The 13,071-nt window shown below is 43.3% G+C and overlaps 1 protein-coding gene across 3 annotated transcripts in view; it reads left to right on the forward strand.

Annotated features, from left to right (window-relative positions):
* Positions 1 to 13,071, forward strand: part of Sfmbt2 (Scm like with four mbt domains 2) — a 229,799-nt gene that overhangs the window by 129,970 nt on the left and 86,758 nt on the right. For all 3 annotated transcript variants that reach the window (XM_017796107.2, XM_029559693.1, XM_029559692.1), the window contains exon 8: positions 10,710 to 10,811. In XM_017796107.2, the coding sequence (XP_017651596.1) occupies positions 10,710 to 10,811 (102 nt within the window). The remainder of the gene's footprint in view (positions 1 to 10,709; positions 10,812 to 13,071) is intronic.

Genomic DNA, 13,071 nt, shown 5'->3' on the forward strand with positions numbered 1-13,071 from the left:
CTGACTATGCTGGGTTGGAGCATGCATTTTGAACTTCATGTCTTCAGAGGCGTAATTATCTAAGGGAAAATGAAAGCGACAGGTCACATGGTCAGGAGATACAGCCTTGACCTTGACTGTGTTGGCTGTAAATAAAAGGTGTGGGAATGATTTGGCTCTGGGTTTTTATTCACAACCCCATCTTGTTCTCAATCTCCTATTCTTGATGTCATAGGGCCACATATAAAATGAAATCAAATCATCTCCAAACTAATTTATAATCAAAAGGGACAACATAAATAAGAAGATAAGCTTTTTCATGAGTACATAATATGTATGTATATATCTATCTCTAACATTTTAAAAGTTTTTATCAGTTTTATTCTATGTATATGAGTATACTGCCTGTATTTATGTAAATGCACCAGTGTTGTGCAATGCCAGTGGCAGTCAAAAGAGGGCATCGGATCCCCTGGAACTGGAGTCACAGATGATTGTTAGCTGCCATGTGAGTGCTAGGAATTGAACTCGGGTCTTCTGCAAGAGCAGTGCTTTTAACCACTGAGCCATCTCTCCAGCCCTACTTAACGTTTTTTAAAATGGGATGACAGGCTGTTGAGATGCCTCAGTCAGTAAAGTGTTTGCTACAGGAGCATGAATGAGGGTCTGAGTTTGATCTCCAGAATCCACATAAAATGCCAAACACAGTTGCACACATCTGGAGCTGCAGTGCTGGGGAGGTGAAGACATGAGGATGTCTGGCCACTCAACCTGTGAGATTCAGGTTCAGGGAGAGACTGACTTAAAAGAAAGGTGGAGAGGGATATAGGACAATGTATATTTCTGCTGATCTCCAAATGTGTGGACATGCATACTTGTATACACACACACACACACACACACACACACACACAGAGGAACATACACACAAATACAAATGAAAAAGGAGTGAATATATTCGAAACACTAGAGACCTGGTGTAAAGCCCTGTAATCTTTAACAAGATGCTTATTTGGCGTTACCAGCAAGACTTCTCCATCACATCAGGATGATCCCTCTCTGTCATCTTGATGCCCCTGAAAATAAATGCATACATCTGCTGTGTTCGTGCAACTCCAGTCTCACTTGTCAGTTTGTACAGCTGGCCTGGAACTCACTCTGTAGACCAGGATGGCCTCAGACTCACAGAGATCCATCTGTCTCTGCCTCTAGAGTGCTGGGATTACAGGTGTGTGCCACCACGCCCAGCTCAAGCCTGCAGATCTTTTATTGAAGAAAGAAGGAGGCAGGCATGAGCGGGCAGTGGCAAATCTTGCCTTCCCGTGTGATGTTACCCACCTGGGGACTGTCTTTGGGGGATGATGACAGATAGATGATAGATAGATAGAAAGATAGATGATAGATAGATAGTAGATAGATATTCTGTCCCAAATGTCGGTCTACCTATCTCTTTAGCTACCTACCTTCGTAGGTACTATCTATCTGTGTGTCTTGACTCTTTCAAACTCTGTGAACTAAGGACAAAGGCACAGAAGAAAATGCATAAATAAATGAAGCCATGGGTAATTCCCATGAATGCCAGCATCTTTTTCTAGTGGGAGCTCTTGAGGTAGTTTTGATGATAATTCTTAATTGTTGAGCACCAGATGCCCAGAAACATGAGCCTGTGGTAGACATTTCCCATTTAGACCACACCACTGTTGCTGCCATGGTAAGCACGTGTGCTAACAAGCACTGGAGCCGTTATCATCAGAGGTATACCTAGTTAAATCCCTATTAAACAAAAACCATATTGTGGTCACCATAATACTGTGCTTGTGGTTATCCCCTTTTTTTTCTAGCATTGTAACTAGAGTGCTGGTGGTGGGAGGCAGGAAGGGACCGTGGGTCCACATATAGTCAGGCACAAAGGAAGGATTCCTAGGTTTCTTACTGAGAGAATATCCAAGTGCTACCAGAAATGGTCTGTCTGTCTCTCAGAGCCACTCAGGGCTTTCAGGACAAGTTAATACTAAATGGGAAGGCAGGAGAATTAGCTCAGAGATTCTGAGGAAGTTCATCAAAAGTGCCAAGACACCACACATTCAGGTGTCACCTGACTTTATCTCTTCCTAAATCAGTGGTTTTCCACAGCCAGGCACCTGGAAGGTGTGGCAAGGTGGGCGTGGGGAGAGCGAGGGAGTGGCTCCTGGGGGGTGTGGCTCATGGGGGGGCAGGGCTTAGTATCTGGAAATGCAGGGAGGGTGCTGTGGTACTGGTATCTAGGTGGCCAGAGTCAGCTAAATATTCTCAATGCATGGGGTAGTTCTACAGAATAACCTGGTCCCCAGATGTCTGTAGCAACAAGTGTGAGAAACCCTTGTCTAGAGTGTGAGTATTTTGTGACTTGGAGGAAGGAAGTCAAGGGACAAGTGTGGCTTGTGGGAGGGGACTGGAGCTGGCTGGTTGGCTGTTGGTGTTGTCCAGTTTGGGATCTTCCTCCTCAGGCAGAGCATCACCCAGAAGCTTTCCAAAGCTCCTTGTGTTTGTTAGCTCTGGCTTCTTTGCCTAGAAAGGGCAGAGCAAATAGTCAGCTGGGTGGAGCCTTTGAAAGGTGGTATCTCTACCTGGAGACAGTTCAGGGTTGGCATCCTATTTCCATGGCAACAGTGGAGTCACCTTTAGGGTGCCCAGCAAAATGGGTGCTTCTGGTTAATTCTGTCCTCCGCTGTGGTGGGGTATGAAGCTAAGAGAGCACCCTTCTCCCTTGATGCTGTCGTGTCCCTATCAGTCCACGCTGCCCATGTATTGCCATGGGAACTTAAGGAGGCTCTTCTGGCTTGTTGGAAGTGAGTTAATGAAGTAGGAGAAGGAAGCGAGCAGGAATTACTGTTTATTATGCATTGAAAATGGACACTGGGTAATCTCTCTCTTTTTCTGTTTCTCTCTGTCTCTGTCTCTCTCTGCATACATGTTTTGTTTTGTTTTGTTTTGTTTTGTTTTGTTCAAAACAAAATCTCACTGTATCATCCTGGCTGACTTGGGACTTGCTATGTGGACCAGTCTGGCCTTGAACTCACAGAGATCCAACCGCCTCTGCTTCCTGAGGGCTGGGATGAAAGGCTTGTGCACACACATGTGTATATGAGTATGCTCAATTGTGGATCCAGGTGTGGAGGCCAGAGGATGATCCTGATGTCTTCCTTTATTATTCTTCCCCTTGTTTTTTGAGACAGGGTATCTCAGTGATCCTGGGTCTCACTGTTTGGGCCAGACCGACTGACCGTAGAGCCCCTGGCATTTGCCTGTTGCGAACCTTCCAACACACTAGGGTCATAGGCATGTGCTGCTACTGTACCTGGCTTTTACATGGGTGCTGTGGGATCCTAAGTCTGGTCTGCGCAGCAAGCACTTTACCTGCTGAGCCAGTTCCCCAGCCATATGTTTTTCCTTCCTGTGCTGTAAAGAAGAGGAGCTACCATATCAACTTGTTAACGCTTTTATGATGCTAGGTGTTAATTCCTAATGCCTGTGGGTTTTTTTAAAAAACATTTTAGTACTAGTGTTGGACTTAACTATGAAATATTCCTTCTGTAATCACCTGTTGTGAATCACATGGTTCAGGTTGGCATACATAATACTAAAGTGCTCCATTTCCCATTACAATTTTTGAACTTGATTGAATGCACCGCTCGTCGATAAAAATTGCTATTTATAGCTATAAGCATAAAATGGAAATGCTTATTACTGTTCAGTGTATAGATTTTTTTCATTACAGTTTTATTATAAATATTTCACTGCTGAAATTTAAATCGGTATGATGGAGTTGGAATACAATAACACGTTTGATTTAATAAATGCTCACATTCTAATGTCATTTCTTGATGAATCATTTTCTAATGAACACATGGCCATTAAGTCACTGGTGAAACAAAGAGAAAGGATAGATAATGAGTGGCACTGATGTCTTTAAAAAGTGTGGCATGTGCCGATGTCAATAAAGTTATTAAAGTATAGTTCATTATAGATCGATGTGAATGGAGTACTAATAAAAACCTTCCTTTAACTTCACTGAAGCCTATTCTTAGAAATCATGAAAATTAGTAAGGCCTTGAAGAGAAACCTATACAATGTTTGACTTCCTAGTAGACCCAAACCTGGCATGTTGGAACTAAAATGACTTATACTGTATGGTATTTATTTATTTATTTATTTATTATGTGTGTATGTGTCTGTGTGGGTGTGTGTGTGCATCGTGCTGTGGGTGTCCTCCTCCAATACTCTCGTCTCGTTCCTTTGAAGCAGCATTTCTCCATTGACCTGAAACTTCCATTTTCTTGGCTGGAGACTGGTAAGCCACAGTGTTTCTTCTGTCTCCTCTTCCCCTGGCAGCTGGGGTTACAGGTGTACATGGGCTGCTTGTTTTGTTATATAGGTGCTGAGATCTGAACTCCGGTCCTCATGATTAGCTAGCAAGCACCCTTAGCCCCTGAGCCATCTCTCCAACCACCCGTGCAGCATTTTTGTGTAGGCACAATACACTAAAAGATTTTAGTGCTCCAAAGAAATTAGGGATGTATAAATTGGATGTATATTTTTTGTTTTACTTCATAGCAATGTGAACAGAAAGGATGAACCAAGGAAACACATTACTGGAATTACTGGAATTATGGCTGCTAGGAGGAAGGTTTCCTAGAGCCTTCTATTCTGGAAGTTAGGTTTGGAATTTGGTTTTCTTTTCTTTTTATTTTTCAGTCTTTTTGAGATAGGGTCTCCCTGTAGCCTCAACTAGCCTGAAACTAGATTTGTAGATAAGGCTGGCCTTGAACTCACAGAGATCCACCTGTCTCTGCCTCCCAAGTGCTGAGATTAAAGGCGAGTGCCACCACACCCGACTTGGAATTTGGCTTTCTGTAAGGATGATTTTCCTGTTTTTGTTACATTGAAATCTTGATCAAGTACATTTTAATTTTGTTGTGATAATTGGTTTGAACTCATTCTCCCCTGTGTCATGTGATATGTTAGTGAAGTTAGAGATGAGCAGATGTTCATGAGCTACTTTTGGAGTCTCCGATAGCCACATACTATGTTTTAAGCGTGTAACTTGCAATTTTTCCAACTCTCTAAAGTAAGTGTGGGATGAGTGAAGTTTAAGTTCAAGTAGACACGGGTCGTGCAAGTTCCTTTATTCCCTTTCTCGTTTCTCCCCATTAGTAGTGTCTTAAGCACCGTCTACAGATTAACACTCACAGTAATTTGGGTATCTTACGAAGACCTTTAATATTCATCCTGAAGGTTGATCCACCCTGCCAGGAAAGTTTCGGTTGCTTTAATGTCTCTGGGTGGCTCTCTGTCATGAGTGACTTTTAAAGATGCCTGAAGAGTTGCTACCCTTTTCCAGGCGTGGCAGCCTCTTCCAAGGGAAAGATGTTACCAGAGGCCGATCTTTGTAGCAGTTGGTGACCGCTGTGTAGCTCATGCATCATGGGCCTGCTTTGGTAGTAGTGGACTTCCAGCATCTCGTTTTTAGAGAAGAAGGAGAAAGACTCAGAATGGCAAAGCCAGAATTCCGAACGCACTGAAGTTTGTTTAGCCCTCTCTCTCCAGTGCAACGCCGTGGTTTTCACTTCCCAAGCTTCTCAGCATCAGGAACCACATTTCATACTTGCTATTCCGGGTAGCTTAGTGTTTAACATACACTGTTTGAAGCACCAACAAATGGAGGGTGATGTGGAGTCAGTCACTTGTGCCAGTTGAACCACCAATCCAATTAGCCTGTTGTGGTTACCGTTGATAACAGTAGCAGGAAATCAGTCTATCAATGAGGAAGCTCCAAAGGAGTTTTGCTACACTCATTCCTTCAGTCACCATTACTTAATGTAACAGCATGTACAAGTAGACAGTATTTTGGTTGATCATTGACGAAAGGGCTGTGGATGTAGCTCCATTTATAAAGTGCTTGTCTTATGTGCATGAGACCCTGGGTTCAATTCCTGGCACCACATGAACCAGATGTGGTGACATATGCTCATCTTATTGGGAGGTAGAGGCAGGGGAATCAGAATTTCACAGCCATCCTTGGCTTCATGGTGAATTGGAAGCCAGTCTGGGCTACATGAGACCCAGTCCTTAAAACAAAAGGCAGCAAGGCGTGGTGGCTCATGCCTTTAAATCCCAGCACTTGGGAGGCAGAGGCAGGCAGATTTCTGTGAGTTCAAGGCCAGCCTAGTCTACATAGTGAGTTCCAGGCCAGCTGGGGCTACAGGGAGACCCTGTCTCAAAAAGACCAAAAAAAAAAAAAAAAAAAGGCAATGAAGACCTTGACTGAATGAATATAAACATTTTTAGCATCAGAATTCTCTCTGATATACCCTTTCCCTACCCACTGTTAGGAGTGAACAGCCTTTATCCAGTGAGCCATCTTACCAGCCCAAATTATTTAAAGAAGGAATCCTTTTTCCTCTGTGCATCACTGTCTCTGATATAATCTGATAGGTACATCATGGCCTCACAGTCAGGCTGTTTGTGTTTGAATTCGGCTGTGAGTGCCTGTCTTCGGTCACTTAACATCCCTGTGGTTTAAGTTCCTCAGTGTAGGTGGGTGCCATCCCATAATCTTTGTGAGGGGCAAGCAGAGCCACAGGGAACGTGCTTGCAAGCATTTACAACATGGTAGCAGTTGTTTCTTCCACTGTGATATGATCCCAAGACCAAGTAAGGCTCAATGCAGAGCCACTGTGTGCCAGCAAGAGACAGTGACACCTGCTTAGATCTCAGAGGGAGGGAAGCTGATGAGTCCTGAGCCGAGAAAAGAACGTGGCACATACAGACTCTCCGTTACCATGCTGCTCCACTACAAAAAGTTTCCCCAAAGAAAGATGGTTAAGACAGCCTGTAAAGACAGGTCTCCCCATAAAAACAAACCGTCTTTTCGTTCTGATCATTAAAAAAACTACTTTAGAGCCAAAATAAAAATGAGGATGTTGAACGTAGTTGGGAATGACGTTCCTGGAATTTGTTGAAGGAGGTTAGTTTTACAGTCAGTCTTTTAAGTGGATTCCAGTTCATGTAAATCAACAGGATTTCTTGAATGTGACAGGCATATTTGTAAATGTCCTAAGGACTTCGTACTCTGTTGTGGTACCAGTAGTCCCGTTGCCCTTGATCCAGCAATGGGGCGAGGAACCAGAATGGGCACCTGCATGCACATGTGTGTAACACCCACAATTAGTACATACACAACAGCCCCTCCCCCCACATATGATCTTAAGAAAGTAGACATGATGGTTACAAGGATGAGCCATGTTTCTTCAGAAGAAACTTCTTGCTGCATGCTTTATTTCTGAGAACAGGCAGACACAGCTGGTCTCCACTAGACAAGTATTCATACCATAAGGCATCAGGTAGAGGACTGATCTGAGTGCAGGGTCCTAGGGGCCAAGGAGATTTCTATATAGGATCAGAGCATCAGATATAGGATGAATGTGGACTTGGCTAAAGACTTCTTCAAGTCAGTGATCAACATCAAATTCAGAGTCTGGGATGTAGAGAGGGTTTAGGGTTAAGGTCAGTCCTACTTGAAACTCTGGCTTCACTGGTAGAGTAGAGGTTGGTGCAAAAGTGTACAAAGAAAAGTTGGTGTAGATGTTGGAACTGAGGGATTAAGACAGTGCTTAGAGCAGAAGTACAGATTCCTGACAGGCCTCCTCTACAAGGAAACTGAGAGATGGAAAATTCAAGAGAGCCCTGGAGATAAAAACAGCTAAGAAGCGATCATTTGCTATGATTAGTGACCCAGATATCAAGTAGGGTTAGCCTAGCAGCTTTGCACAACGAGTCAGAGGACAGACGCAGCAGAGGCAAACAGAATGAGTCCTGAGAAACGAATGCATTCACCTGAGCCCTTCACAGTTACCAATGTGTCTTGAGCCCCGGTATAGGACATGTCTCTATTGCCAGCATAGCATAATAATACCTGCTTAAACTTGTTGAGTACATACAGGGAAAGTTAGATTATAATTTTAGCATAAAAGGTTAAAGAATGTATGTTTAAAAGAGGAAAATACTTACCTGCAAAATCCACCAGTGTGATTCAGTTCTCAGCCATAAGCACTAAGAGTGTGAGTGTTGATGCCTGCTGGGAACATTGATTTTTGATCCGTAAGTCAGGTGTCAGTTAGTTACTCTGGGTTTAGCTTTTGTATCTCAGCACCTGCAGTGTACAGGCCTGCTTCGCCAAGTGTGTGTTAATATGTATTAACTCCCTCTGCTGTTGCTTTGAATTCCTTACCTTTTTCTGACTGGTCTTTAAAAGTAAGTACTCTATTTGCCACATCACCTGCACTTAAGAATTCCACCTTGCACTTTTCCTTAGACTTATAATTTACAAAGTGTTGATTAGAGGTTCTTAAGGGACTTATAAAGGTTGACGCATAAACAACAAAAGTCATTACCGGCATCTAAGAGTGCTTCCGTGTGTTTTTCTGTATGCGTATAATTTTTATAAAGTGTTGATTGTTAAGTTCTGAAGGAACTTACAAAGGGTTAGAATGAGCTAGGACTCTTTGATTCTTTTTTATTTTCCGATGAGGCGTATCCCTTCAGATTAACCCCTCCCTGTACATGGCACTAATCCTTTCACCCAGACCCTGAGAGTACTGAGAGTTTTGTGCATTTGAGGGTACAGAGACCGTTGCAAGCTGCTATGTTTGCATGAAAAGCGAAAGTGTCTTGGGCTGGAGATATGGGTCAGAGGTTAAGAGCATGTACTGCTCTTGCAGGGGACCTGGGTTTGGTTCTTGGCACTTATATCAGTCAGTACCAGTCAGCTGACAGCCACCTGTAACTTCAGCTCCAAGGGGCCTCTGATAGCCTCTTCTGGCCTCTGAGGACACAGGGACAGACACACACACACACACACACACACACACACACACACACGTAAAAGGGTCTTTGGGAGTCTATGGATACATACTCTGTCCCTTTGACAAAGCGGTGAAGCAGTGAAGAGTTTTGCTTGTTTTGATTCCTTGTTTTTTTGAAGCAGGGTCTCACTCCGTAGCACTGGCTGGCCTAGAACTCAATATGTAGTGCATGCTGGCCTCAAATTTACAATCCTCCTGCCCCGGTCTCTCTAGTACTGGAATCAGAGGTGTGAACCACAGTGCCTGGCCATGATGAAGTGTGTATGTGTAGTGTGAGTGTATAGTATGTGTGTAGTGGGGGCGTGTATGTGTGTGTACTGTGTGTAGTGTGTGTGTTTGTACTGTGTGTGTGTGTAGTACGTGTGTAATGTGTGTGTGCGTAGTGGGGGTGTGTTTGTGTGTGTAGTGTGTGTGTTTGTAGTGTGTGTGTAGTGGGGGTGTGTATGTGTGTGTAGTGTGTGTTTTTGTAGTGTGTGTGTGTGTGTATGTACACGTGCATGCGTGCACGGGCACTCATGCATGCTCATGCGGAGGCCAAAGTCTACCTTGGGTATCCTTTCCTGTTGCCCTTCACCTTATGTTTTGAGACCGTGCCTCTCACTGAACCTAGAGCTGGCTGTTTCAGCTAGTCTGCCTGGCCAGGGAGCCCCTGGATCTGCCTCTCTCCCTCGTCTAGCTCTAGGACTATAGGCATGCACCACAACTGGTTTTTTAGGTGGATGCCTGGGATTTGAACTCAGGTCCTCACGCTTGCGTATCAAGCACTTTACCAACTAAGCCATCTCCCCAGCCCCTATGATAGGGGTTACAAGGAGTTCTTCTTCTCTGTCTCCTCTTGGCTAGGGACAGTATTGATCAGCTTTTGGGGTGAGGGTTGGAGTATAGGCACAGCCCATGAGGGCTCTGTCTGACCCCTAGAGTTGGATATAGAATGGCATTGTGGAATTAATTTTAAAGTCACTTGAGGTTTTCAGATACAAAAACAATAGATCTCCAGGTATGTTTTGTAATTCATATGCAATTGATGCATTTGGAAATAGCAATATTTATTTGTATAATTAGTTTCTCAGGAACTAGAAGCAAATGGAATTTATTTGTCCATTGCTTCTATGAGTTGTGAGGTATTGTCCACTTCAATTCTGGTATCCCAAGTCCAGCCAACCTCAACTATTGCTGTATAGTTGAAGAAGAAATTGAAATTAGTTTTCTGGGAGAGACAGGGAAGCTCCAGGGCTCACACATCAGGTTGTGGGGAGGAGTCAACACTATTAATCTATTAAAAGGGTGTGTGTCCCCTATTGAGTAGGAGTCAGGTTCCAGTTGTCACCCCAGGCAGCTTTGGAGTCTCACACACACTCAGGTCATGAACTCACAACCAATGACCAACCATCATCACCCTGTTAGAAAGCAGATGGAGGCTCACTGATGGACACCCTGTCATGTCACTTGGTGGCAAGAAGCCACATATTTTCAGTAGAACCCCTGCTGGGTTTCAGATGACTGGTGGCCCCCATTAGTGTCATTGTGCTGTGTTTCAGTGGAGAACACCTGGAAAGATTAAAGTAATGTAGTGTGAGTTGTTTTGCTTAGTGTAAATTCAGCACGGCCATGAAGGCTCTCTGCCTCTTCCTTGGAAAAGCAATTTAGCCCTTAGAAAATAATTAAATCCACAGTATCTTGCAATAATTAGACATGTGAAATGGTGAGGATTAGTTATTCCCATGAGATTTCAGTTGCTTGAGAAAACACACAGGAAAAGCATCCAAACAGTTGCTGAGTTAATTCACAATGCTGTGGCCTTTAACGTTTCCACCTCTGTCCACGCAGGACCATGCAGATCTGCGAAGCCATTTCTTCACAGTTGGGATGAAGCTGGAAACCGTGAATATGAGCGAGCCCTTTCATATCTGTCCTGCATCAGTGACCAAGGTGGGTTTCCGGCTTCGCTTCCTGCCGACCTCCACAGTGAGTCACAGAAGTGTTAAAAAAGCTCAAAGCTGAACAGATGAAATATGCTCGTGCAAAGTGACACTGCAACACTGAATAAACCACGGAGAAACCACCCTATTCCAGTTCTGCCTTAGGCTCTCTCTAGGGTGGGGACGGAGATAGTCTAACCAGATACCTCCTTCTAGGGTGGGAAGAGTTGACGTTTCCTTCTCTGAATAGTTGTCTGCTGGTGAGTTGCGTTTTACAAATATTATAAGGCTAATTTGTGGGGTGAGGGTGATGGCTCAGTGGGTAAGAGCACCTGACTTCAGAGTCCCGGAACCCTGATAAAAAGCTGGGTGTGGCTGTACATAGCAGGTCTGTGGCCCAAGAGCTTAGAGAGTAGAGACAGGAAGACCACTGGGGCTTTCTGGCCCACTAGCCTAGCTGAAAAAAAAAATCAGCGAGGTCCAGGTTCAGTGAGAGACGCCCTGTCTAGGGGATAAGGTTGAAAGTGATAGCCAAGACACCTGATAGCTTATTTTCTCCTCTGCACAGCACACACACACACACACACACACACACACACACACACACACACACACAAACTACTGGCTTGCTCCTCCTCTGTGATGATCTATTTGCACTTAGAAAATACCTGGGAATAGTGAAAAGCAACTCCTATTTGCTCATAAACCAGTTCCCTCTATGGTAAAATTCAAATTGTTTATTTCCTGCCTTAAATACCCTGTACTAAATTGGAGGAGAAATGGGCAAACTTGGCATTCGTGGACCAATCTGATTTTCAGTTCCATCCTTTTCTATTTCAGAGGGAGAATTTGATTAAAGACTCAAGGTCAATCGTATTTTCATTTCTTTTTCTAAAGGAAGGTGGATTTGATCTTGTAGTGATTCAGGTATTACCATGTTTGAGCTTTCTTTTCTTTTCTTTCCTTCCTCCCTCCTGATTTGTAAAACATAGAGACGGCTCCGCGGTTACAACACTGGCTGTTCTTGCAGAAGACCCGGGTTTGGATCTGCACCCACATGGCAGCTAATAACTGTCCATAACCCAGTTCCAGGGGATCTGACAGCCTCTTCTGACCTCTACCAGCACTGCACGACATGGGTGCACTTACCTACATGCAGGCAATACACACATGCACATAAAATAAAAATAACATAAAAAAATGAGAATTTTAGTGGTAACAATGTGTTAAAAACTAAAAATATTAGAATCCCAAATACTGCTTATTTTTCTAATCTTTTTTATTTGTGAGCACCTTATGTCTGCAACTTAAAATTTTACCAAAGAAAAACTCCTATTGATTTATGCTTACTTTGATAGTCTTAGGGTTGGAACTCAGGCACTCTTCTTGGTCTACTTACTAAAAGCTTTTCTACTGGAAACTGTCTTTGGGATTCTTACTGTGTTTTCTGGTGGTTATCACAAATTTTTCCCAAACCAAAGAGCTGTCCCTTTGTTTAAAGCGGGCCAGAATGTCCCATTGTGCCAGTGTTGAGTGATGGGACAATGGCAGCTATTCACTTTTCTGGGTATGTGTCATTACAGAAGACACTAGTGCCAACGTTGCCTGATCCTTAAGTAAAGCTGATGTGCGCTGCTTGTCCATGATAGCTTCTCTCACACTTTATACCTCTGTGTTATTGCAATGTACAGTGATAGACGGTGACGTGCTTGTTATAAGTAGTTTCAATATCAATTTTGATAGACTTTCATTGACAGCAATTGAACATTTACAACCATTTCCTCTTTAAATAGATCTCACTAGGGAGAAGAAAGTGGTTTCAGTTATTTTAAAACCACATTTTCATTTCACTTTTCTTACCCCTTGAGGCAGAGAGACAATCCTTAAACCATTCTGTCATGTTGTTTTTGTCTTGTTGCGCATTTGCTGTGTCAGTACATGAGCTGGAACATGTGGTTCTGTCTCTGAGAACCTGGATACACAGGTTCAAGACCTGTTTTGAGGCAATGCGTGATCAGAATATTCTTAGTATAGAACACATTTATAATTAAATTATTTTTTGTTTGAGGGAGCAAATGGCGGCGGGGGTTGGGGGCTAGATATGGCCTTGTTTCTTTGTACCTGTGTTTGAAATTCTCAAAGAATCAATAAAAATATATTTATCCAAACACTGAAAAAAATTCTGTAATATTATGCTTGAGAATGCAACACACTGTGTTGCCATTAATTTGCACAATAAAAATTTTATTTTTCCCTTTTGAGGTTTTTCT

This window comes from Nannospalax galili, unplaced genomic scaffold (genome assembly GCF_000622305.1).
Source record: "Nannospalax galili isolate Female #2095 unplaced genomic scaffold, S.galili_v1.0 scaffold209, whole genome shotgun sequence".
NCBI lineage: Eukaryota > Metazoa > Chordata > Mammalia > Rodentia > Spalacidae > Nannospalax > Nannospalax galili.